Genomic DNA, 23382 nt, shown 5'->3' with positions numbered 1-23382 from the left:
ATAACACATATCATTGCAACGACTCAAAGACAAATCACAAAGACTCTGTCAGAAATCATAAAGTTTCTGTCGCAAAAATGACAAAGACTCCACCCTCACTGTAACCAAGTTCTCTACCAGTGAACATACACACTGGTAGGGAATTTAGGGGAAAACCTTTATTGTCTTTGCCGCGATTCCCAATGCATTTGTTGAGTATACATTCATATTTGAATATTGAATAGTATTTGTTTTTTATGCCTTTTATTATTTTTTCGCACGCCCGCCCGCCCCATTGTTGGAACAGTCAGGCGATGAGAAACACAGAATTAAATACAGACGCCCTCATCTGTTTTGGTTGTCCAAACACCACAAATTCCATTACATTTCTCAACAGACATCTACCTCACTCTCAGCTACCTGAATCAATCTTATCTCTATAACCCTGCCTCAAGCACAGTGCTTCTGTGCATGGGTGTTGCAAAAGACATTACTCCTGTATGATAACCAACATCCTCGATGCAAATAAGTGGATGGTGGATGGGACAGATCCTGATGTAGTAGAGATAACATTCTTAGAATTATCCCCATTACTAAATATTGTCTGATAATTCCTTTGAACACCCTACCTGAATTACATCACAGCCAGAACACACCACAGTGACTGACAGCATCTAGTAATCTGAGACAGCTGTCAGCAGTCAACAGGAAATATAGAAACAGGAAACTGGTAAGTGAGATGCACAGTGCATGCTAATTCCTCTGAGAATCATATTTATTGTTAGCATTTCATTGCAACACAATCTTTTCAGATCTAGGTCATATGACATCACTTATGGCTTTGCTGTCATCACTTTCGTTTCCTCTGGTGCTGTTTTCTGGTTCTAAATGATGTCATTCAGCACCTTCTATGGATAGATTAATGAGGTGATGTTGTGTTGCCAGAATCAGCCAGCAGTAGGTTTTGGGAACCATCATGCCAGTACCCTGATTTCATGCATGTTGGAATCTGAAGGAGGTCATTCTGGCTGGCCTAGATCAAGAGACATTGTTGCTGAAAAAGACTTTAGCTATGGGTGTAGTAATGTTACAGTGAGTGTGAAGCTACTTACCTCATGAGTCCAATGCTGCGTAGCTGCTCCAGCTGAATCTCCTGAGTGACAGGGCGGGATACAAGGAGGGGCAGCTCTTCTTCAAGTCTTGGGGTCATCTTATTGTTGTATGCATATTCTATGACATCATAGAAGATGGTGTGGCGAGGTAACACTGTTAAAACAATCACAACTGAAAAAAAAAAAAGTTGTGGCCAGGACAATACCCGGTATACTTATTTTTGTATTACATTGCTTGTATTTCACCTAATTACAATTCAGGAGCTGTGACATTAACAGGTTTTTAGTAATTCATTCAAATGCAATAGATTCATATGCCTGTGTTCAAATGGCACAGGATTCTGCCTGCCTTGATCTGCCTAAACCCTAGGGCTTCGCAATATAACCGGTTTACCGGTATTTACCGGTTCAGACATGAAAATGATACGTACTGCGATGCGCTGATCGAAAACCGGTATTTTGACATGCATTCGGAAAACTTCGTAACACTCGGAAATCTTCGGATATTTCCGTTTTTCACACCGGAAGTCATGTGTTTGTTGTAAACTGGTGACCCCAAACAACGGACAATTTATTGTGATGCCAAATACTAGGGCAAAGGCTTCTGTATGGCAGCATTTTTGGTTGAACCACTGTGTTGATGTTAAATTAACTCGATTGTAAGTAGATTTTTGTTAAAAAAAAAGCTCTTGCAATATATTGCAACACATATCACAATATATAATTCGCATTGCAATATATCACAATATGAAAATTCTCTGCAATACTCACCCTTACTAAACCCTGTACCCACCTTTCAAAATGCTGTGTAGATTTACATAGACAATCATAGGGCCTTTGCATTTTGTATTTACAATAAATTGTATATAATACTAATCCTATCTCACATAATGCACATAATGCTCAAGCACACCCTTTACCCAGCTTTTGTTATGGGCAGTCACTAGAAGTCCATACAAAGCATGTATCTTGCTCTTAACTGACCACATCACTCCCTACTGAAGTCAGTTTGGAGATGGAATCAACCTTGTCAGGTGAGATAGGATAAATATTGTAAAATTTACAAATATTTAAACTTCTCCTATCTTATTGTAAGCCAAATAAGGTGTAATATGATCCAAGCCAAGGTTAATGCAATTTATTTAAGGCAAGTCTCTGCGACTAACTCTTTTTTCTCCACTGATGGGCAGTAGACAGTCCTTCAGCCAGGACTAAGGGCCCAAATTTGTGCAGGCCCTGGACATTAATAAGTCCAGCAGCTTGTGTGATGTGAAAGTCCATGTCAGACTTCAAGAAGCAGCCCTCATATTAGACACCAATGAACAGTTGCTGTGAAGAGTCATGGTGGATGCCCTTGTCACATGGACAGTGGAATGAATAGTCAATTCTGAAGTCTTCAATGATCTTGTCAGGCTTTGAAGTAGATATTGAGGGCCCTGACTGGGCAGAGCGGTAGATTTTGAACAGCATCTCTGTCAATGAAGTCCCAACAGAAACTCATGAAAAACACCATGTTAAAATCCAGAGCATGGCTCTCGGATATGTGTGCTGCCACATCAAGCACTAGAAGAAAGACTGTCTTGTTTCTCATTCATAATCAGCCAACTCAATCCAGGCACTGTAGAAATCTTGAAAAGTTGTGGTTGTAGCCACAATGAAGTTGATGGAGAGTGCCAAGGCATAATGATCCCTTGATAATGAGTGTGGGATTGGAGAGGCAAACATCGGTTGATGGGTGTTAAACCGATTACCAAAGAGATCCACCTCAGGTTCAGTGGTCCTCATGTGGATCAGATGTTAGTGAGCCTTTGGAAGGCCAGAACTCTCCACTAACCTGGGACTTGTCAAAAGTGACTGTCCTGGTGATGCTGTCTGCTGGAAGGTCCCTTTTTGGCGTTTGTCCCTGCCTCTACTGGATCCATGGCGACAAAAGGCACCCTTCAAATCGGTGTTAAATGGAATGTATTGCACCAACCTCCTTTGCCACAAGGAGTCATGTACTTGGATCTATTGCATGTGCAGTAATTCTATAGATACTTGGAATTAGGGGTGACTATTGAAGGGGAAACAACTATTGCGACATACTATTGCGATAACAATAGTCTATTGTGATCAACTATTGCAATACTACTGCAATAGGGTTTTATCTCCTTGAATTGTCTTATTTGAAGTCATTTCCCAAATGAATGTATAGTTTATATGAAAGAAAAACAAGCTGAAGTAGTTTCAGTCTCTTTTAATAACTGACAAGAAACTTGAAACCCAGATCAAATAAACAGTACAATAAAAAAATACGAAACAACAATAAAAATATTTAATATAAATAAATAACCATCCAAATACCCATTTGGAATGAGCATGAAAACTGAAAAGTATCTAAGAATTGCACTGGTACTTTCTGTATTTTGCGCTGCACATTTATCAATGGAAGTCAGTTTCTAAACTATTGCTAGTCACACATACTATCGAGGCATCAATAGTTTTTCGCTTCTACCATCAATTAATTGCTGTCGGAGACTCAACAATTGCAATCCATCGATAGTTTGATGCATTGTTACAGCTCTACTTGGAATAGGTTATCACCTTGAAAGATATCTTTCTATAGGGACTTGACAGACCACATTTGACTAAAGAGTTCAAACAACATGGGTAACAAAGTCTGAAAGATCTGGTCCATCACCACTTGGAACTGTTCATGAATGAGAATAATAGCTCCCATAGTTATTTGTTATAATTCTTATGGTAGTAGCGATGGCTTTGGACTGACAGTCCACAGGAAGGGTGATCAACTCGAAGTCTTTGCCCTTCATGACAGGCGAGGTGGATTAATCAGCCAAAGAAGTACTCCTCTGCTTTCCATTCCTGTGACGAGAAGGTGTGGGAGCTGAGGATTGATCATCTCAGTATCCTCTGAAAGTTGTAAGGCCTCTTGAGGATCCTGGATGGAACCAGGAGGGTCCAAATATCCTCTCACAACAACCATTCTAGATGATAACGTTACTGCTGATCTATTCATGAGGAGGCAAGGAAGTCAGACTGATCTTCAAGAAACAGAGCATCATCTGGCAATGTTGGGTTTGGCAAGTGTGCCGAGGAACGACAAGCCTTCTTGATAGATAATAAGATTGCCAAGACTTCTTTGAAGATGATGGGCTGAACACTTCAGATTGACTCTTATATGCCCGATCTTTCCCTCCATGTGATCAGGCATGCCTATAGACCACAAAGTGGTCGTCATTCAAAGAACTACAGTGGATACAGTGAGTGAGTTTAGTTTAACGCTGAACTCAGCATTATTCCAGCTATATGATGGTGGTCTGTAAATAATCGAGTCTGGACCAGACCATCAATCTGCGCAATTGGGAACCGATGACACGTGTCAACCAAGCCAGCGAGCCTGACCACCCGATCCCTGTAGTCGCCTCTTACGACAAGCATGGGTTATACAGTGGATACAGCGACCCACCCAATTACACAGGCCCAGACAGTCACTACAGGCTGCATGCAGATCATGTGCAGAAAACATGTATTTACAATTTGAGCACAACAAGGGGAAATGCACTATGTGAGTTGTTTAAGTATTATAAATATACAGTATAAAATATATTATATATCATGTTAGGCACTTTCCCTTCTTCTTCTGACATGTGGGAACAACTCGTAGGTTTTCAGCCTCTTGTAATGCCTCACCTGAACACACCCCTGCTCCATGTATTGCTGTAGGCAGTCACTGGAAGCTCATGCAACATGCCAAGGTGTTATCATGTTAACACCAGCTGGGGTCATTTTCTTGTCTTGGAGCCAGAACTACCTGTAACCTGTGTAGCAAGATTGGTCAGGTAGGAATCCATCATGTGAGATAGGGCAAGTACTGTATTATAAAAGATTATCTCATGTAGTTCACTTATCCCATGGTTGGATGGTGGGCCATAGATTACCCCCGTCTTTAGAAAGATAACAACCATAACATGATAAGTATATCAAGGAGGCTGACTTTCTCATCCTCTGAGCATCAGTTGTAGGGCATTTGTAATTTGTTGTTTCATAAAGCCCCTGAGCAATACTCAACACAAACTCCCAGGGACTGGGGCAAATGACGAAGCTAAGAGTCAGGAGAACTTCATCTTAGCCCCAATTTCCAACACGATGGCAAGTTCTTTGAAAATGTCCCCTACATCCATGTCATTAAGGTGCAAACGCAGAAGAGCTCAGTAAACTCTCCATTTAACATTTTGTTCCAAGCCAAAGCAGATAGTGATTGGTGTCACGGAGAAGCTTGTCTGAAGAGCAATGGTCAAGGCTACTGCATAGGTTTCATGCAGGTAGAGGAGGCAACCAGAGGACGTAGACCAGCAAAGGCATACACTTGAAGGATGGTCGATCTCATCCAAATAGCTATGGTGGTTCGTGATATTTCCAATGTGGAGGCTGTATAAAGTGGGATGATAAGGCACTTAAGCACTCTGCAATGGTCTTGCAAGGCAGCAATGTAGATCTAGTAGGGCAAGCAACAGATCTTATGTATCATCAGGCCCCATAATTGTTGACAATGGTAAAGAGTCTATCCGGCTGTCCCAACTGGTTCTTTACCATAAAATGCCATCAGAGATCACGGAAGGCCTTGCTATGCTTCTTCCGCTTAAAATGTACTCAGTTCACATCCAGCATGTGGAGCATGTGAAGCATGTGAAGAATGACTCAGTGAGTGAGTGAATTTAATTTACGTCACGTCGGCAGTATTTCAGTATTTATACCTGATCAAGATGAAATGCCTGGGTGGCCAGTGAAGTCAATCAGAGTGAGGGTGGATCAACACGATCAATAAACCAACTTCGGCTGGGCAGAAGGATGTGACGAAAAAGCAGAAGAATTTTCTTGGTGGAGCAGAGTTTGTGTAAAACCTGCAGAAGGAACCTGTAAGCATTCGTGCCAGATCCAGGAGGAGATGCGATCATGTTGAACCTGTAGAGGTATGTTAATTGAAGATAATCAGAGCCTAGCCCTCCAAATTGTTGATGTGCAGGGATCAATCAGCGAACAACCACAGCCCTGCTTATCAGTGATTGTGATCCTTTTGAACCCATATGGTTGAGTACCCTACCACTGTTGAATTGTCTGATTAAATCACGACCACAGCCCTACCATTTGTTGATTGAGAGGATGCGTTGGTATGGACGATGTCAAAAAGACTCAATCACAGACATTTGACTCCATCAGCCACCAGTGAAGGTACTGATGGAGGGACTATTGATAAGGATTAGAGACTAGGAAAACTTCAATCAGACATAGCAAAATCTTCGCCCATCTGTTGGGTGGGTCAAACATCTTCCCCAGACATGACAATAATGTAATTTTTTTATTAAAATTGATATTTTATACTTATCCTGACTCATGCTTAATTGCTTGTCTCTTTCTTCTTGTGAATGATAGTGGAACACTTGAATCCCCTTTTGAAGCTCCCTTCAAAAAAGCGGACGTAAAATCACTCACCCAGTGTTATCTCCCTTTAGATCTTTTGCCGGGAAAATGTGTCACATGACTGAACATGACCCTCACTCTCTTCTGAATATGCGCTCAACACCTGGATTACAGGGAATCCAGAGTGCCATGAGGGGAGGTTGGGAGGTCTTACCTCATGAGTCAGGATAAGTATAAAATATCAATTTTAATAACAAAATTACATATTTTTCCTTATCCTGACTCATGCTTAATTGCTTGTAGAATCCAACGGAAACGGTGGTGGGTCAAGCCACTCTGGATTCCATGCTGATTTACGTCCTGCATACCTCCCTGAGGGAACCTCTTACAGTACTATGCTGATCTTTCCTTCCAGCTTCCTCTGATGAGTTTGGGGGTCCACAACTTATCAGATTTTCCAGAACCGCTTCTCCTGACATTGAGTGTGGATTTATACGACTCCATGTCTTGATTTCCGCATCAAATGGAGAAGTGACCCTTCATCATATACGAGTAAGTCCTTACAAGTATAGGGTCTGTCATTCATGCTAGCCTATCTTAGACGTGCGCATGGACTCTAAGCTTCAACTCTTCCGAGTGTCGGCTTTTACAAGTCATGTGATAAAGGGTGAGATTCATCTCAGCATCATTGAGGAACCGTCAATTGTTGTGCTACAACAAGAGGTCCAAACTGGTGGATACCGGAGACATCCTCGGTAGCAATGTCTCTGAGGTAGTGGTTGGCAAACACCGTCTCCGACTTCCAATAGCAGCCCTCCATTATTGTCGAGCAGTTTCCATGTAGAGTAAGTGTCGACGCCAGTGCTCTGACTTCATGAGGATTGGAGGCTCGTGGTGGCTCAAGTCCTGCTGCTTTATAGGCTCTCAATGTGACAGCTCTCATCCATATTGATATTGTTGTACATGAGATTTCTGTAGGTGTCTCCGAAGATAAAGGGATGAAAAGGCGCTTGAATTTTTGTCTCCTCATCTTAGACCTTTGTAGGTAAATTTGTAATGCTCTGACTGGACATAAGGATAGATCCTGGGTATCCTGTGGTCCAAGGACTGAAGTAAGTGCTGGGATGTGGAATTGCCTGTCTGGCTGACCGGGCAATTGGTTCTTTGTTTATGAAATCCCATCTCAATCCCAGATGTATGATATTGCGATGTGCATCAAATCGTATTCGTTCAAAGTCCAGAGCATGTATTTCTGACATCCGAGCTGCTGTTGCCAAGGCGACCAGGAACAGAGTTTCATGTGTTAGAAACTCATAGGATGTCCTTTCTAGTGGTTCGTAAGCGTAACTCGTGAGATGCTGTAAGACTACGTTGAGATCCCAAGCAGGCGCTTTGAATTTCTTTTGTTGGTCTTCCAACTTAAAGGAGCGTAGTAGAGCTAGTATCTCTGGTACTTTAGTCAGTTTCACACCCGTCTTCATGGTGATAACTGTGCTGAGGGCCGTTAGGTATGTAGAGAGTGTTGAACCTTTTAACCGCCTTGTTTGTCTTAGATGACAAAGGTATTCCACCACTTAAGGATGTGTTGCTTCCATTGCCGTAAAGCCCTACCTTAAAGCGTATTTCTCAAAACTCTACCACTTGTCGTCATACAAGCTGCGGGTTGATCTACGTAGAGCTAATGTGACTGCTTTAGCTGCTCTGGCGGAGTATCCTCTTTTCTTCAAGCAAGGTTTGATACATTCCATGCGTGTAGTTGTAATACTGTTGGATTTCCGTGTACTTGCTTGGTGTGCGGATGAATTAGTATGTTCGGCCACTCTGGAAGTTGGAGGGTTGGACTTCCAAGTTCTTGTTCGAGGATGGGAAAGCACACCCTCGCTGGCCAGTAGGGCGTGACCAAAATCAGTTGCAGGTTCTTCGTCTGCTTGATTTTCTGTAATACCTGCGGTATTAGAGCTGGAGGTGGAAACGTGTAAGTGTTTACTCCTTCCCAGGAGATGCTTAGAGCATCTGTTGCCCATGCTTGTGGATCCGGAATCGGAGAGACAAATGTTGGTATTTGTTTGTTGAACCTTGTAGCAATCAGGTCTATCAGGAGATCCTATCCTCTGTATGATGCATCTGAATGCTTCTGGGTATAACATCCATTCCGTCAGGGATGGTTGTGTTGGACGAGATAGGGCGTCTGCTATCACATTCTTGGCTCCGGGAATGTGACATGCTTTCACATCGATGTTCAAATTGTCTATTATACTGAATAGATGGAAGCTGAGATCTAGAAGATTCCTTGACCTTGTTGATCCTTGTTTGTTGACGTAGAATGCCACTGTGGAGTTGTCCGTATGGATCATCAGTTGTGCGTTCCTTAGTATGCTGGACCAGTGTAGTAAGGCGTTTATTACTGCTTTCATCTCGAGCATGTTGATGTGCAGACTTTGCTCCTGATTCGACCATTTCCCTGCTGCCACTTCGTTGTCGAGGTGGGCTCCCCATCCTTGAAGTGATGCATCTACGTAGAAATGAGTGTTGTAGTCCGGCTCTGATAAGTAGGTTCCTCCGCAAACATTCGACTTCCGAGTCCACTATAAGAGATATGGTTTTAGTCCATCTGGTAGTCCGAAGGAGTCCGGACTGTCTAGGTGAGCGTTCACAAACACTTGTAGTGGGCGCAGTTGTAGCCTTCCTCTGCGTGTCATGTCTTATGCTGACATGAGGAGACCAAGTAGGCTCTGCCAACTTCGTACGGGACGACTATGCCTTTTTGCGATGTGATGAACCGTATTCCTAGGAATTGCAGATCCTGTGTGGGTTCTAGTTCTGACTTGAGGAGATTTACTTAGCCATCCTAGTTGTGTGAGTAGCCTGATTGTGAAGTCTAGTTGCAGTCTGAGTTGACTGGGATCTTGATGAGCTTGAATCCTGTTGTCCAGGTAAAACGCACTGTGTAGACCCCGATGATGTAGATATGTGATGATTGGCTTTGTCACTCGAGTAAACAACCAGGGGGCCGACGATATTCCAAATGGTAGAACCTTCCATTGGAAGCGACGTCCGTTAAAGAGGAATCGTAGGTATTTCCTTGAGTCCGGATGTATCGGGATGTGAAGATACGCATCCTGTAGATCTATGCTGGCGAGGTAGTCTAACGGACGTACGAGTTGTCGCAGTTGAAGCAGATGTATCATTCTGAACTTTGCGGGGCTGCGTAGATAATCTTGGTTGAATTTCCTCATGTTGTATATAAGTCGGAACTTTTCCCTGGAATCTTTCTTTGGTACTAAGAAGTTGGGGAGTAAAAACTGGGCGTGACGAGCTCCTGTTTTATTTCTTCGATCGCCTCCTTCTCGAGTAGAGTTGTGATAGCGTCGAGTAGGTTCTCCCTCTGGTTGGCAGCATAGTTGTGGGCCAGAGAGTTGCTTGTCAACGGTGGTACTGCATGTAGTTGTATCTTGTATCCTCTGTGTAGGATCTGGGATACGTAGTCGTCCTGAAGAATTCCCCAATTCTTCCAGTAGCGTTGTAGATGTCCACCCACTGTTGAAGGTTGTATGGGAACAGCTGGGGGTGGAAGACTCCAGTCGTTCCGAACACGTCCTTCAGCGTCTAGAGTTCCTGGCACCTCTGGATGCCCTGCCTCTTCCGGGGTTACCTCTGGGAGCTCAGGTTGGGCGACGAAAATAATCCTTGCCTCCTCTGGGGCTGCCGTATTTCTTTTCGCTGGCTCGTTGCATTCCTGTAAACTTCGACTTGCCGGAGTAGCGTTGCGATGTCTGACGGATAACACTGGCTAGTGTATCGATGGACTTGATCATCATTTCCTCCTTTGACTCTTTCGTTACTTCCTTGGCTACGTCCTCAATTTCCCATGCGAAGATAGATGATGCTTACCACGGAGCTCTGTATAGTGACTTGGTGAAGCGTTCACTCCATTTACAGGAAGATAGCAATCCTTGTTTTCTCAATAGTGTCAGGCCCGCTGATGTAGATGCCAGATGTTCGGACATGAACTGATGATCATTCTTCTGGGTTAGTAGTGCCGAGTAGATCATTCTATCTTCTTCCGAGGTCGAGTTCCTAAACTTCGCGATGAGAGTTTCGTTGATGGCTCTTGACCTGGCTAGGCCAAAGAAGGTACGTCTGGTAGTTGTATCTAGTTGTGCCAACTTCTTATCTTCCACTTGTAAGTCCTGGCTCGGGAGTCGCTGATGATCTTGTAGTTCTCATCTATCTCTGGGGCCTTCGTGAAGGGTTCCATGTGGTGAAGAGAGAACTTCTTGGCGTTGAATGGTGGGATGCTCTGACTCTGGAACTTCGTTGCCTTCCTGAAGGCTGTGCTGAGGTTCCCTGGTACATCTGAGACAGGATCGATGGGTGGAAGAGTAAGTGTATCGAAGTCCTCGTTAGACATCCTGTACGTAAATGCTTCATTATCCTCTTTAGAAGGTGATGCAAGTCCAATCCATTTGTCATCCAAGATTTGATCTCTGTATCGGAAAATATGATTCCCCCATCATCTTCGGATTTAGAGGCTTCTTGTTCTGGAGATGGTTGCCAGTCTGTCTCTTTCCTGCGTGGAGACCTTCGTGGAGACCCCCGTGGAGACCTGCGCGGAGACCTTCGCTAAGGCGATAAATTCGGAAAAAGATCCTCCCTGGAGTCTTGAGATGTATCTCTGTGCCTTCGTGAAGGTGTAGATTCTCTTCTATGGTGCCTTCGTGAAGGCTCCTGATGGCTGTCCATATCGGAGGAGGATGATCTGCGATGCTCCAGTGAATGTCTGGTTCTGCTCCTTCGTGAAGGCTCCTCTGGTGAAGATGTCGTGGTACATCGTAGAGTGTGTGATCCTTCACGTAGGTTCCCTCCTTCAGGCAGGCTGCTATCTTTGGTGGGATGTGATCTGCAGGCTGCTTGTCCTTCACGCAGGTTCAATGTAGATGGGGCCTCCGTCGCTGCTTTCTCCTGCGCGAACCTCCGTTCCATCAGGTCCAACGTCTGCTGTGTAAACTGCTGCATTAAGACCCCGGGGTTGAAGCTCTGCGACAACGACTGCTGCTGCTGCACTGTGGACGACGCATCTGAGAGTACCGAGGCTTCTCCCAAGGACTGCTGCACTTGTGATGATCTGCCATCTCTATCTGATGTCTGCATTGATAAACATCTGACTGCGTTGAGATGACTGCTGATGTTACTGTAGATAAAGACCTCGCCTTCTTCCTCACTGGCACTTCAGGGATGAGGATGGGTGGCTCATCATATACATCTACTTCATCTACCGGGATGATCTCTGTAGCGAAAGACCTCGTCTTAAGCGCTGCCCCATGTGAAGACTTCGCCGGAGTCTTGTTAGTAGACGACTTCTTCTTCTGAGAAGACGATGCCCTAGTCTTCTTCGACTGCGATGAGGTTATAGTTGATGTAGACGACCTCTTCTTGGAGCCGGAGCTGACATCAGTTACAGCGACATGCTCCGCAGACGCAGCCGGTAAACCACTGGAATGGTGAATGTCAGCAGACAACAACAAACGGTTATCAACGCAATCATTTGGTTTAGACATGACTTGTGAAAGTCGTCTAGACCTGTCCTTGGCATGCCTAAGAATGGAATATAAATAATTATTAAATTCAAATTCAGATAAATGCTGACAAAGTTGACAGTGAAAGCTGGAACAACATGGAGAAGTACAATTAGGACATATTATATGCGCGGGTCAGCAACCGACAACAGGTATCTGCAACGACTGCAAGTTTTCATCAAACGTAAACACGATGAAAAAACATGTCAACAATGTGAATAAATACAGATAATTTGGACAAAATTTCAAACCATATTGTTGGTATATCAATCCTAAAAGCCGTATACAGCTAATTTAGTAGCAAGGCCTCAAAATTACAGGATATAAGGCCATATAGGGGACCCAGGTGCTCACAACCGTCCTCACAATTGACACATTTTCCGCGCAAAAGATCTAAAGGGAGATAACACTGGGTGAGTGATTTTACGTCCGCTTTTTTGAAGGGAGCTTCAAAAGGGGATTCAAGTGTTCCACTATCATTCGCAAGAAGAAAGAGACAAGCAATTAAGCATGAGTCAGGATAAGGAAAAATAATTGAAGTTGTTGGGTCCGAACCAACTCTGACATCTTGATGTTGATATATGCATGCATCCATCCATCCATCCATCCATCCATCCATCCATCTATACATACATACATACTTACATACATACATACCATCCAATGTGAGCTTCCGCCAGTAATTTTCTTTTCCTCCCATGTAAGCAGGTGTCTCGTCCACGTTGGCCAAGTACTGTAACACCAACATAAACAACAGTGGTATCCTACAGGCACCACAACATGGCTCTAGGTGTCTATGTTTCTATGGTTATAACTACTATGTGTAGTTTCATTCAAATTAGAAAAAAAACTGACAGCTAAATCAACTGGTGACAGAGAATTGACATTTACCAACCTGCATATAATCCTTGAGTGTTGTAACATCCACCTCATCTGAAATATTATACTGTTGTTGGAAAATTGAATCTTGTAGCATCTGTTCATAAAACAGTCGGTTACCCATCAGTCGAAGTGAATCCTCTGCTGCCTGCAAATATACAGTCAACAGTAAACGTTACTTGTCCATACACAACCAACTGTTAAACTGTCATCTACAACCTAACATATGAGAATCACTTGAGAGTGACAAATTTCATGTTTTGATCACATCAGTGCTTATCAACATGGTCTTGTATTTGTTTCAGAATCTATCAGATTTTTGGCACAAGTAACTTCATCTAAATCAAGTTTGACAGATGTTCAACAGCAGTTCTGAATTTAGTCCATAATTTAGGTCCACATACCACGTTTAATGCTTTTTTAAAGTCCACAAAAATTGTGTATATAGCACCACCTCCTTTTTTCATAGTTGACAATGGACTAATCATTGGCCATGGGAAAAGTTGCTTGTGATAAGGTGCTGTTTAAGCTAACCTGTTGTGTAACTGTGTAAAACTTCCAGAATGATCTGCCTTTGACTTTCCAACAACCCCTATCTCTGTATGTATAAACTGACTGAAATCACATATTGCATCAGCAGCATGCTGCTGCTGGGGGGTTGGATAGCCTGGTAGTTAAAGCGTTGGCTCGTCATGTCACACGGGTTCGATTCCCCACATGGTACAATATGTGAAGCCCATTTCTGGTGTCCCCGCCGTGATGTTGCTGGAATATTGCTAAAAGTGGCGTAAAAACATACTCACTCACTATTGCATGCTGCTAGCAGCATCTTGGGCATAGCATTTCATTGGAAACATCCTTGCTATCAGAAATTGCAGTCTCAGTAAAAAACTAGTCTTTCTTAAAACTGCATTTTACTTGATCTCTTAGCCTCGGATAGGACCTTTAGCTTCATATTTAGTCACACTTGTAATGTTTTATCCGATCTGAAAATTCTTGATGTCAATTTCAAGATTTATGAAATGGGAACATGTCAAATTAATCATAATATCAGATTTTGGATGTTTTCACTGAAGTTTAGTTTTATGGCAAAACATAATACAACTTGCGACATAACACGGGATTTCAGCGGAATCGGTCAAGCCCTACTTTTTTGAGAATATTCGAAAATATAAAGTTAAGGGATGATGATGACAGTGGAGTGCCTACTGCCATTTATGTCTTTGCTTTGCCTTTATTATGACAAACCTGCCTATGCAAGATATACATGAGAACATTATTTCCATTTGAGTATGCAAGGTTAATATAGCCAGGTAAACCTTCAACACTTCAGCAAAAGCACTGAATTTCTGACTTGAAAGACAATAGGTGCTGACTCTTCTACATTGGTATACATATCTGGTACTGTGCACCTACCTCTGATGCTGGTTTAATCATCTTCTTGCCACTAATGTACTTAATGCCCTTCCCATCTGTGTTGTAGAAAATCTTGAAGAAAATCATTGGAGGAAATTCACTTCCTCCAAACCTGAAAAAGTATGCATACATATTGTTTGTTTGGTTTGTTTGTTGTTTAACGCTGCACCTAGCAATATTTCAGGTATATGGCAGTGACAATCCAGTGATCAACAGCATGTGCATCGATCCATGCAATTGGGTTAGGATGAGTGAGTGAGTGAGTGAGTGGGTTGGGTTTTACGCCACTTTTAGCAATATTCCAGCAATATCACGGCGGAGGACACCAGAAATGGGCTTCACACATTGTACCCATGTGGGGAATCGAACCCGGGTCTTCAGCGTGACGAGCGAACGCTTTAGCCACTAGGCTACCCCACCGGCCCTGAGTTAGGATGAGATGTGTCAACCAAGTCAGTGAGCTGACCACACGATCTTACGACAAGCATGAGTTGCTGAAGACCAATTCTAACCCGGATCTTCACTGGTTATGCATATTGATAGTACACATGGTGTCAACGTGTGAAGCCCATTTCTGGTGTCCCCCAATGTGATGTTGCTGGAATATTGCTAAAAGCAGCGTAAAACCAAAACTCAGTCAATCAGTCAGTACACATGGTGTCTGTAATTTTGCTGAGTATTTTGAAAAGTTCTTGAATCCTGATATTGTTCCAAAGTTAACTGAGGTGGTTGAGGTGATTAGGCAATCTGACAATGGTATGGTCCAGCACTGGGTTGACGAGTTAGACCGTGACATTACTGCGGTTGAAGTACATGTGGCATTGAGTAAATTGAAGTGTAATAAAGCAGCAGGTTATGATGGCATTATTAATGAGTTCCTTAAGGCCGGAGAAGATACTTTATCTCCAGTAATTACCTGTTATTTAATGCTATTTTGAAATCTGGAAAATACCCCTCTGAATGGAGAAAGGGCGTTATTGTCCCCATTCATAAAAAAGGAAGTAAATTAGTTGCAGATAATTATCGAGGGATTACACTTCTTTCTTGTGTCAGCAAGTTGTTTACGAGTGTTTTAAATAACAGAGTTAAACAGTCGTGTGATAACTACTCCCACTTGGTAGAAGAACAGTTTGGTTTTAGAAAGAGTTATAGCACGGCTGATTGTATGTTTATTCTTCACAGATTGATTTAGCCTTGAATAAAGGGGTGAAATTATATTGTGCTTTCGTAGATTTTCGAAAGGCATTTGACTATGTTGATAGGCAAGCTCTTTGGTTTAAACTCTATTCTTTGGCCCACATGGGTACAATGTGTGAAGCCCATTTCTGGTGTCCCCCGCCGTGATGTTGCTGGAATATTGCTGAAAGCGGCGTAAAACCAAACTCAGTCAGTCAGTCAGTCTATTCTTTTGGGTATTAGTTCTAAATTTCTATCATTAATCAAAAATATATACATGGATGTGTCCTCTTGTGTTAAACTTCCTGGAAATAGGTATTCACAGTTCTTTTCATCAAGTATAGGTGTCAGGCAAGGGGAGAATTTATCGCCTATATTATTTTCATTGTTTATAAATGATATTGTGTCTGATCTCTCTGGTTGTGAAGTTTGGGGATTTATGGAAGCGCCAGCTATCGAAAGGGTCCATTTAAAGTTTATTAAGCAGGTTCTGCGTGTTAAAAGTTCAACACCATCAGCTTTTGTCTATGGTGAAATGGGCGTACTGCCATTGATTACTATTAGATTGTTACGCATTGTGAAATATTGGATTAAGATTATCACCTATGACGAAAGACGATATATAAGCATTATATATAGGGCTCTAGTCGACAACGCTTGGCAGAATCCAGCATATACGACATGGGTTACTCTCATTAGAGACTTGTTGTTTCAGTATGGATATGGTTTTATTTGGTTACAACAGAAATTGACTGAAATTGTAGAGGATTTATAAGTGCTTTTAGACAAAGGGTTATTGATATACATTCACAAATGTGGAAAAATAATCTAAGTTCACTTAGTGAAACAAGAATATATTTGCTTATCAAATCATCACTTACTATGGAAAAGTATTTATCTCAAATTGATATTATAAACTATAGGGTAGCCTTGACAAGACTACGATTATCTTCTCATTCACTTATGATTGAGAAAGGAAGATGGGCTCGACCAAAATTAGCTTAAGAAAACCGATTATGTCCTTTTTGCAAAATTGACATAGAGGATGAATATCATGTTATCATGGTTTGTCCTAAGTATTTGACATTTAGACGTCGCTACCTACCTCTGGAGGTATACAAGTCTCCAAACATGATGAAGTTTATAAATCTTTTACAAACCAAAGTTGAAGTATTAACCTTCAACTTAGCTAAAATTGTTTATCATATATTTCAGGTAAAGCAAAACGATAATTTCAATTATCCATGAATGTTTATCTTCCTTCTAGTGCTGTCTTTTGTCACAAAAGGTCTTTGTAAGGGGGTTTGGTGGGGGGAGGCGGATGTTGGCAATGCGCTTTTGAAAGTTTGTTAAATGTAGTTTTCATGTTGTCCGTTGGCCTATTAACTCATTAAGGCCGAGAGACGCATATATGGGGCAAATTAATCAGCTCCTCACAGCGAGTGACGTGTTTATGGGGCAGGTAATTAGCAGTTTCTCACAGCGAGAGCCCCATACAGTCGTCAACAGAAAGCACCTCTTATTCAGCGAGAGACGCACATGTGTGTTGTACTTTTAAAAATCGCACTGTACATATTATTCAACCAATTTAGCAGTACTGAGCAAATGTTAGCTTTTCTTACGAGAGATCCCACCTTTAGTATCAATCAGAAGAAGTATTTAAAGTGTTTTGATAACAATTACTAATCATTATCATAGGCTTGTACAGCGTTTAGCAAATGAACGCATGTCGGCGAGAAAGGGGATTATGATGTTTTTACAGAGGTAGGTGCCTGGTACTCTTCCTTGGGAATGGATACTAAAATACTTCGTATGCACCTTGATTGAATTAGATGTAATGGTTTAGAGGTTACTAAAAATTATATTTCCTTCAACTACCTAATAAATAGGAAACAATATATGAAATTTCAAGGACATACAAAGAATTCAGACACAATAGAATAGTTTGAATTTACTTTTTAGGCATCATTACGTTGTCATGTTTCATATACTGAAACATAATGTATAAACACAAGTAATTATACATCCAAGCTCGAATAGATTAAACATAATTGAACTTACTAATTTGAAGTTTACTGAATTGTAACTAGTTGTTTTCCATAATCTAAAGTTCGTAATGTTACCTAAGATATGATTAATATAAAGTGATAAGTCAGCCTTTGCATCGAATACATATATACATGTCAGTGTTATTACAACAATGAAATCTTTTACTACGTTTGTTACAAAAAGACAGTAAGTTGGTAATTCAAAACATTGTCACACATGGACAGAAGTAATATCATAAGTTATTACATGTAAGCCATACAAAGGTATTTCAAGCATTTTTGTTCAAGCTGTTGAAAGTTTCATGTTGATTTGAATTGTCAGTTTTCTATGCAATTTACATGGGCATTCTGTAAAACGTTTTTATTTGATCTGTGTAATTATCCAATCTGGTGCAATTATCACGTGTATCAATCAACTCAGTCTCTATTGATCCATCGTCAATAAAAGCTGGATAGTATATCAGTTACGGTATCGATACATGCTTATAATCATTCAAGCAGATTACAGTAATGAGATAATTGAACGCCTCTTTCGACCTTGAAATAACAGCCTCCGGTAGAATGCATATGTAGTTACATCTTTGTTGAAAGGTTTGTCCCGTGACAAGTGTAAAATAAACAGATGCGCTGTTATATCATGGGACATCTTGCTTTATGGAGTCACGCCCCTCTCTGTGATGTGTATACATGCATGCACATCTGTAATCTTATGAACCTCGTTTGCATTCAGTAAAGATATAGGCACGCCCACCTTCATAAATATTGGGGGTGGGGGTGTCAACTGCAAGTTTTTACACTATAATAATTCAGTATAGTGTCACCTCGTGAATTCTGTAATGCGTGTACTCTAGTTTGGATAGTCATTCGTATCAAGGTGAAGATTATATTTACATGTACAGCAAACCATTATGTTTTATGTACTAGTTGTGTGCATAAAATGTATATGAAAATAAATACTACCTCTACTCAGTGGTTGGATTTCAATCGCTTTGTTTTACTAAAATGAGGACAAATAAACTCGCCAAAGTGACTATCTACTCCTATTTGTCTTATGTGTATATTTCATACATCTTTACCAGTGTGTATGTTTACAATACACAAACTGTTACATGATAGCTTGAGTTGATAAAGCCGAAACCCAGCATATCGACTGGTCAAGGATATAGCCAATAACCAATCTCTATCCAAGCTGCTGAGTGACTAAACGTGCTCTTCAGAAATTTCGCCCACGCCCCGTCACCTGTCCTTTCCTCTGTGACAGGTATCTCATGATATGATTGGTCGCTGAAAACATATGACCAGCCACTACATTGAACAGTTGAGATACCGAACGTTCTATTCGGGAAATTTGATCACGCCCTATCACGTGACTCTTTGTTTTATGCTATGAATGTGCTTTGTGCTATTCACAGACTAGCGTTATAGTACTTTCATTAAAATAATTCGTAAACACTAGAAATGTATCTGCAAAACCGCTATTTTCGTCGAAGATTATAAAGTATGAAAGTAAATTCTTCTTTACAGTATGTCATTGTCATAGATGTTTTGTAAATTTAAAACTCACACAATGATATAAGAGAGAGAATTTGTTAACGTGCGTCTCATCTGTTACATACAAAGAATACATGTGTATGCATATTGTGATAAAATATAAATGTACAAGCCGACAAAAGGTCTACAAGAGAAACTTGCAATAAAATTACATAAAGCTTGCAATACACGACATGTATTCACACCTGATTTCTTTCAACATATATCTTTACGACACAATTAAACAATCAGGACTTGTTTGTACGACTAGACAGTTTCCTGTGATCCCCGAAACCTGCCAGGGAAATCAGATGTGACTAGCACTAATTAGTCTCGGCACAGAGAGTGGGCGATCAGCGAGGGCTTCCAGGTGTTGAGTAGTGATGGGGCTCTCGGGCTTAATGAGTTAAAGAAATAAACACTATCATCAACAATGACAATAATTCTTAGAACTCTTTTCCTAACACTTGATTGTCTTATTCCTGAAACTTGTTTCAGCCTACAATCTTAAACTTTAAAATAAAAATTGAAGTCCAAGTAAATGTGTTGTTTATCAGCCGTGTGAGCCCCAAAATGCTATCCTCAGGAGTAACTCAACTTGTGGAAGCACAGGGAAACGTCATAACTTTTCCTAAAAGTACCTTAAAAGAGAGAAGGCATTCTGGGATTCCAGGTGGATGGATGGGAAGTATTTGAATAATTATTATCAGTGTTGATAATGTACAAAATTCTAATGAATACTTCCCTCCAACACTTGATTGCCAGTTGGTGGCCGACAACCATAAACAAAAGAGACTACTTGCTAACTGTTGAGATGAAAGACCTGCATTTGGTTGTGACAGCTTGAAACCCTTGCTTATAACATACTCCACCACATCCCAAACCTCATGTCATCCTGTCCGAGTTCTCCATACACCGGAGGCTGATGTTCTACCATAGTGGAAGTGAGATTAATGGTCTTTTTCACCCAGGCGATGTCTGTGACCTTGGTGATTATCTGATTTGTCTAAAGATGATATCCTTCATCTAAATGGGTCATAAAGCTTATCCGGTAATGATCGTTGAAAATGTGCCAGAGCTGGTATAGTCACCATCACTGTACCGTCCAGCAGTAAATCGACATCAACAAAATCAACCTCAACTTTGAGACTCTGTCCCACAACGTTGACACGCTTAAAATAGCTGTTGAATTCCTAGCTTTCATCATGAGTCTTTTCATGCATAACCAGAGAATCATCCGATAATGAAATATGTGGATAAGTACACAATAACATTCTATCATGAAGAGCTTCCACCTTAATGAATCCCTAATTTCGCCAACTGTTTGGTATATATATGTGATTAAGAGAGGAGGGAGAGTAGTGGGCTCTGTTTTCAGAAAAGATCCTTCTGGTCAGACTTTGTTCAATCAACTACTTCAATGCAAATGGAAAGGACTGGCACTGCAAAAGTATTTGTCTCTTTCACCTTGTTCCAAGCATATACTATAGCTTTTCTTTAAGCGACATTTTTACTCAGGCTGTATAACTGCAAATGTAGTTGAAAGTCATATTTTGCTGATTGGTCTTGGACCTTCTTTGAGAGTCATTTTAGAAGTTGGGAAGTACAAAAAATACAGATTCTTATACCAATGTCTAGAAGGAATTTGTGCTTGACAACAGTAGAAAAATCTGTATCAAAACATCGCATTTACAAAAAAAACAGAATTTGTTATCCATAGATTTGTCATCATCGGTCTTGGACCTGAATCATATGATTTAAAGACAAGGGACAAGGATCCTCGACAACTAAACCAAGACAAAATATATATGATGTTGAGTTAAATTATGTTCACTATAACAATATTCATTTTAAATTATTAGGAACAATTTTATAAAAGTAACAAAGGAACAAAAGAAACATATACATATAGGTTCATGATTCTAATTATTCTTATAACCCATGTCAGAGCTTGTAGCATGTTCTTCAGCAATGAGTAGAACCTGCTCCACACCCTGGCCACTCAGATAGTGCAAACACTCACTACACATGCTCGATATCAAAAGTTGAAAGTTGGGATGTGCAGTCCTGCCTCCATTAGATTTAAGAAATTGGGAGTTACTTGGACATTCCCCTCAACATGCTTCCATACTTACCGAAATCGAACTTTTATCTGTAAACTTTTGTCTTTCAGAAACACTGCCTCTTTTGGGCACACCTTGCGAAGAATTTCATGTGACAGTGAATTTTCCTGTTAGAAATTGATTCACACAATAAGTTTACATGCATATGTCAATGAATTAAGGGTTACAAGGCACTTGTGACAATCATCAAAATGTGGTAAGGATTTTCCAGCATCAACTCAAGTCATTCTCAAAATCATGCATATTTCATGTAGGCAAAAATTATAAATTTTGTTTTCTTGTTTTACCTTGAAATGTTGTTGATTACATTCATAGTATTCTGAATATACAAAACATAAATTATGCAAGCTTAACAACATTTCATTTTTCCTATGTTACCCTTTTTATTAGATCTTACAATATAAAGTAATATGTAGCAAAAGCTTCACAATGAGAATATGAATTATATTAAGCTTACTTGAAGCTCTATTACCAAACATACTTGCACTACATATTCCAGATATAAACAGTTAAATCAATTTTAATTAGATAAGGAAAATGATAATGTTATGGCATACTGTTAATGTTAATGATAGCGTTATGTTATGTTATGGTACTGTGAGTAAAATTGGGTGGTTTGGTGGGATTTAAATAGATATAAAAATATTTTTGTTCCAATTTTGTTACCGTAAAGTGTAGAATAAACTGAGATAAATTGGTTACCATAAAAAATATTGATTTTGACTTAAGTTTTTCGGGTACAAACACATATAATATAAATATGCAAAAAATTTTGAGAATGACTCAACTACATCTTCTTAATAAACTAAATAATATTTGTAATGAATGCCTGTGTTGGGATCTAAAGATGCATATATTTCCTATCCTGGGTAAATGTTACTATCGTCTGTCCCTAAATATTGCTAATTGTTGAAGTATGACTCGTGGTAATAAAACACTCGCTTGAGTGAACACCACCACTACCATGCCAGTCAGCACATGGTTCCTTACTGACACCCTTGCGCATGCACATGCGTCTCATGCAAAGCTACTCATACTTCCTCTCCAGTACTCCATCCACCCATACGTACACATACAGTAACACAAATGGTCTCTAAGGGATGACAGCAAGCACATAGATGCTTGTCACTAGACTCCTAAACAGCTAGCAATCCAGTGTCTGAAGATGCTGGTCACTAGACTCCTAAACAGCTAGCAATCCAGTGTCTGAAGATGCTAGTCACTAGAGCCCCAACACAGCTGGCCAACTAGTGTCTGAAGATGCTAGTCACTGGACCCCCAACACAGCTGGCCAACTAGTGTCTGAAGATGCTAGTCTCTGGACCCCCAACACAGCTGGCCAACTAGTGTCTGAAGATGCTAGTCACTAGAACCCCAACACAGCTGGCCAACTAGTGTCTGAAGATGCTAGTCACTAGAACCCCAACACAGCTGGCCAACTAGTGTCTGAAGATGCTAGTCACTGGACCCCCAACACAGCTGGCCAACTAATGTCTGAAGATGCTAGTCACTGGACCCCCAACACAGCTGGCCAACTAGTGTCTGAAGATGCTAGTCACTAGAACCCAAACACAGCTGGCCAACTAGTGTCTCAAGATGCTAGTCACTGGACCCCCAACACAGCTGGCCAACTAGTGTCTCAAGATGCTAGTCACTGGACCCCAAACACAGCTGGCCAACTAGTGTCTGAAGATGCTAGTCACTGGACCCCCAACACAGCTGGCCAACTAGTGTCTGAAGATGCTAGTCACTGGACCCCAACACAGCTGGCCAACTAGTGTCTGAAGATGCTAGTCACTAGAACCCCAACACAGCTGGCCAACTAGTGTCTGAAGATGCTAGTCACTAGAACCCCAACACACCTTGTCCACTAGTCTGTAAACACTATCATGTTTTGAAGAAAATGTTTAATACTAACTGCTGCACAGATTGAGTGCTTGAGAAGACAAAACATCTGCCTGTCTCGAAAGGCTATCCATGCTCGCTCTATAATAGATGCTGCTGCCTGTCGAATTAACCTGAAAGCAAACAATAGAATGTAATATCCATAATACATTTCTAACATTTGGATTAGAATTTACATTTAACTCAAAATATCACACCAAAATGTAATTTTCTGAATAAA

The 23382-nt window shown here is 40.9% G+C and overlaps 1 protein-coding gene and 1 long non-coding RNA gene across 3 annotated transcripts in view; one reads left to right on the top strand and one right to left on the bottom strand.

Moving 5' to 3' along the window:
* The window catches only part of LOC124291541 (uncharacterized protein CXorf58-like), an 89126-nt gene that overhangs the window by 30534 nt on the left and 35210 nt on the right, over positions 1-23382 (bottom strand). For both annotated transcript variants that reach the window (XM_046728555.1, XM_046728556.1), the window contains exons 3-8: positions 23176-23275; positions 21270-21364; positions 14381-14492; positions 12981-13112; positions 12743-12818; positions 1092-1245 (exon numbers count right to left, since the gene is read on the bottom strand). In XM_046728555.1, coding sequence (XP_046584511.1) covers positions 1092-1245; positions 12743-12818; positions 12981-13112; positions 14381-14492; positions 21270-21364; positions 23176-23275 — 669 coding nt within the window. The remainder of the gene's footprint in view (positions 1-1091; positions 1246-12742; positions 12819-12980; positions 13113-14380; positions 14493-21269; positions 21365-23175; positions 23276-23382) is intronic.
* Positions 3807-15211, top strand: LOC124291545. Its single transcript, XR_006902236.1, has 3 exons — positions 3807-3818; positions 7591-7597; positions 15070-15211. It is a non-coding gene; the product is annotated as an uncharacterized LOC124291545 (long non-coding RNA).

Source organism: Haliotis rubra, unplaced genomic scaffold (assembly GCF_003918875.1).
Source record: "Haliotis rubra isolate DU_JTF1 unplaced genomic scaffold, ASM391887v1 Scf495, whole genome shotgun sequence".
Taxonomy (NCBI): Eukaryota; Metazoa; Mollusca; class Gastropoda; order Lepetellida; family Haliotidae; genus Haliotis; species Haliotis rubra.
This window is presented reverse-complemented; position numbering and strand designations above follow the sequence as displayed.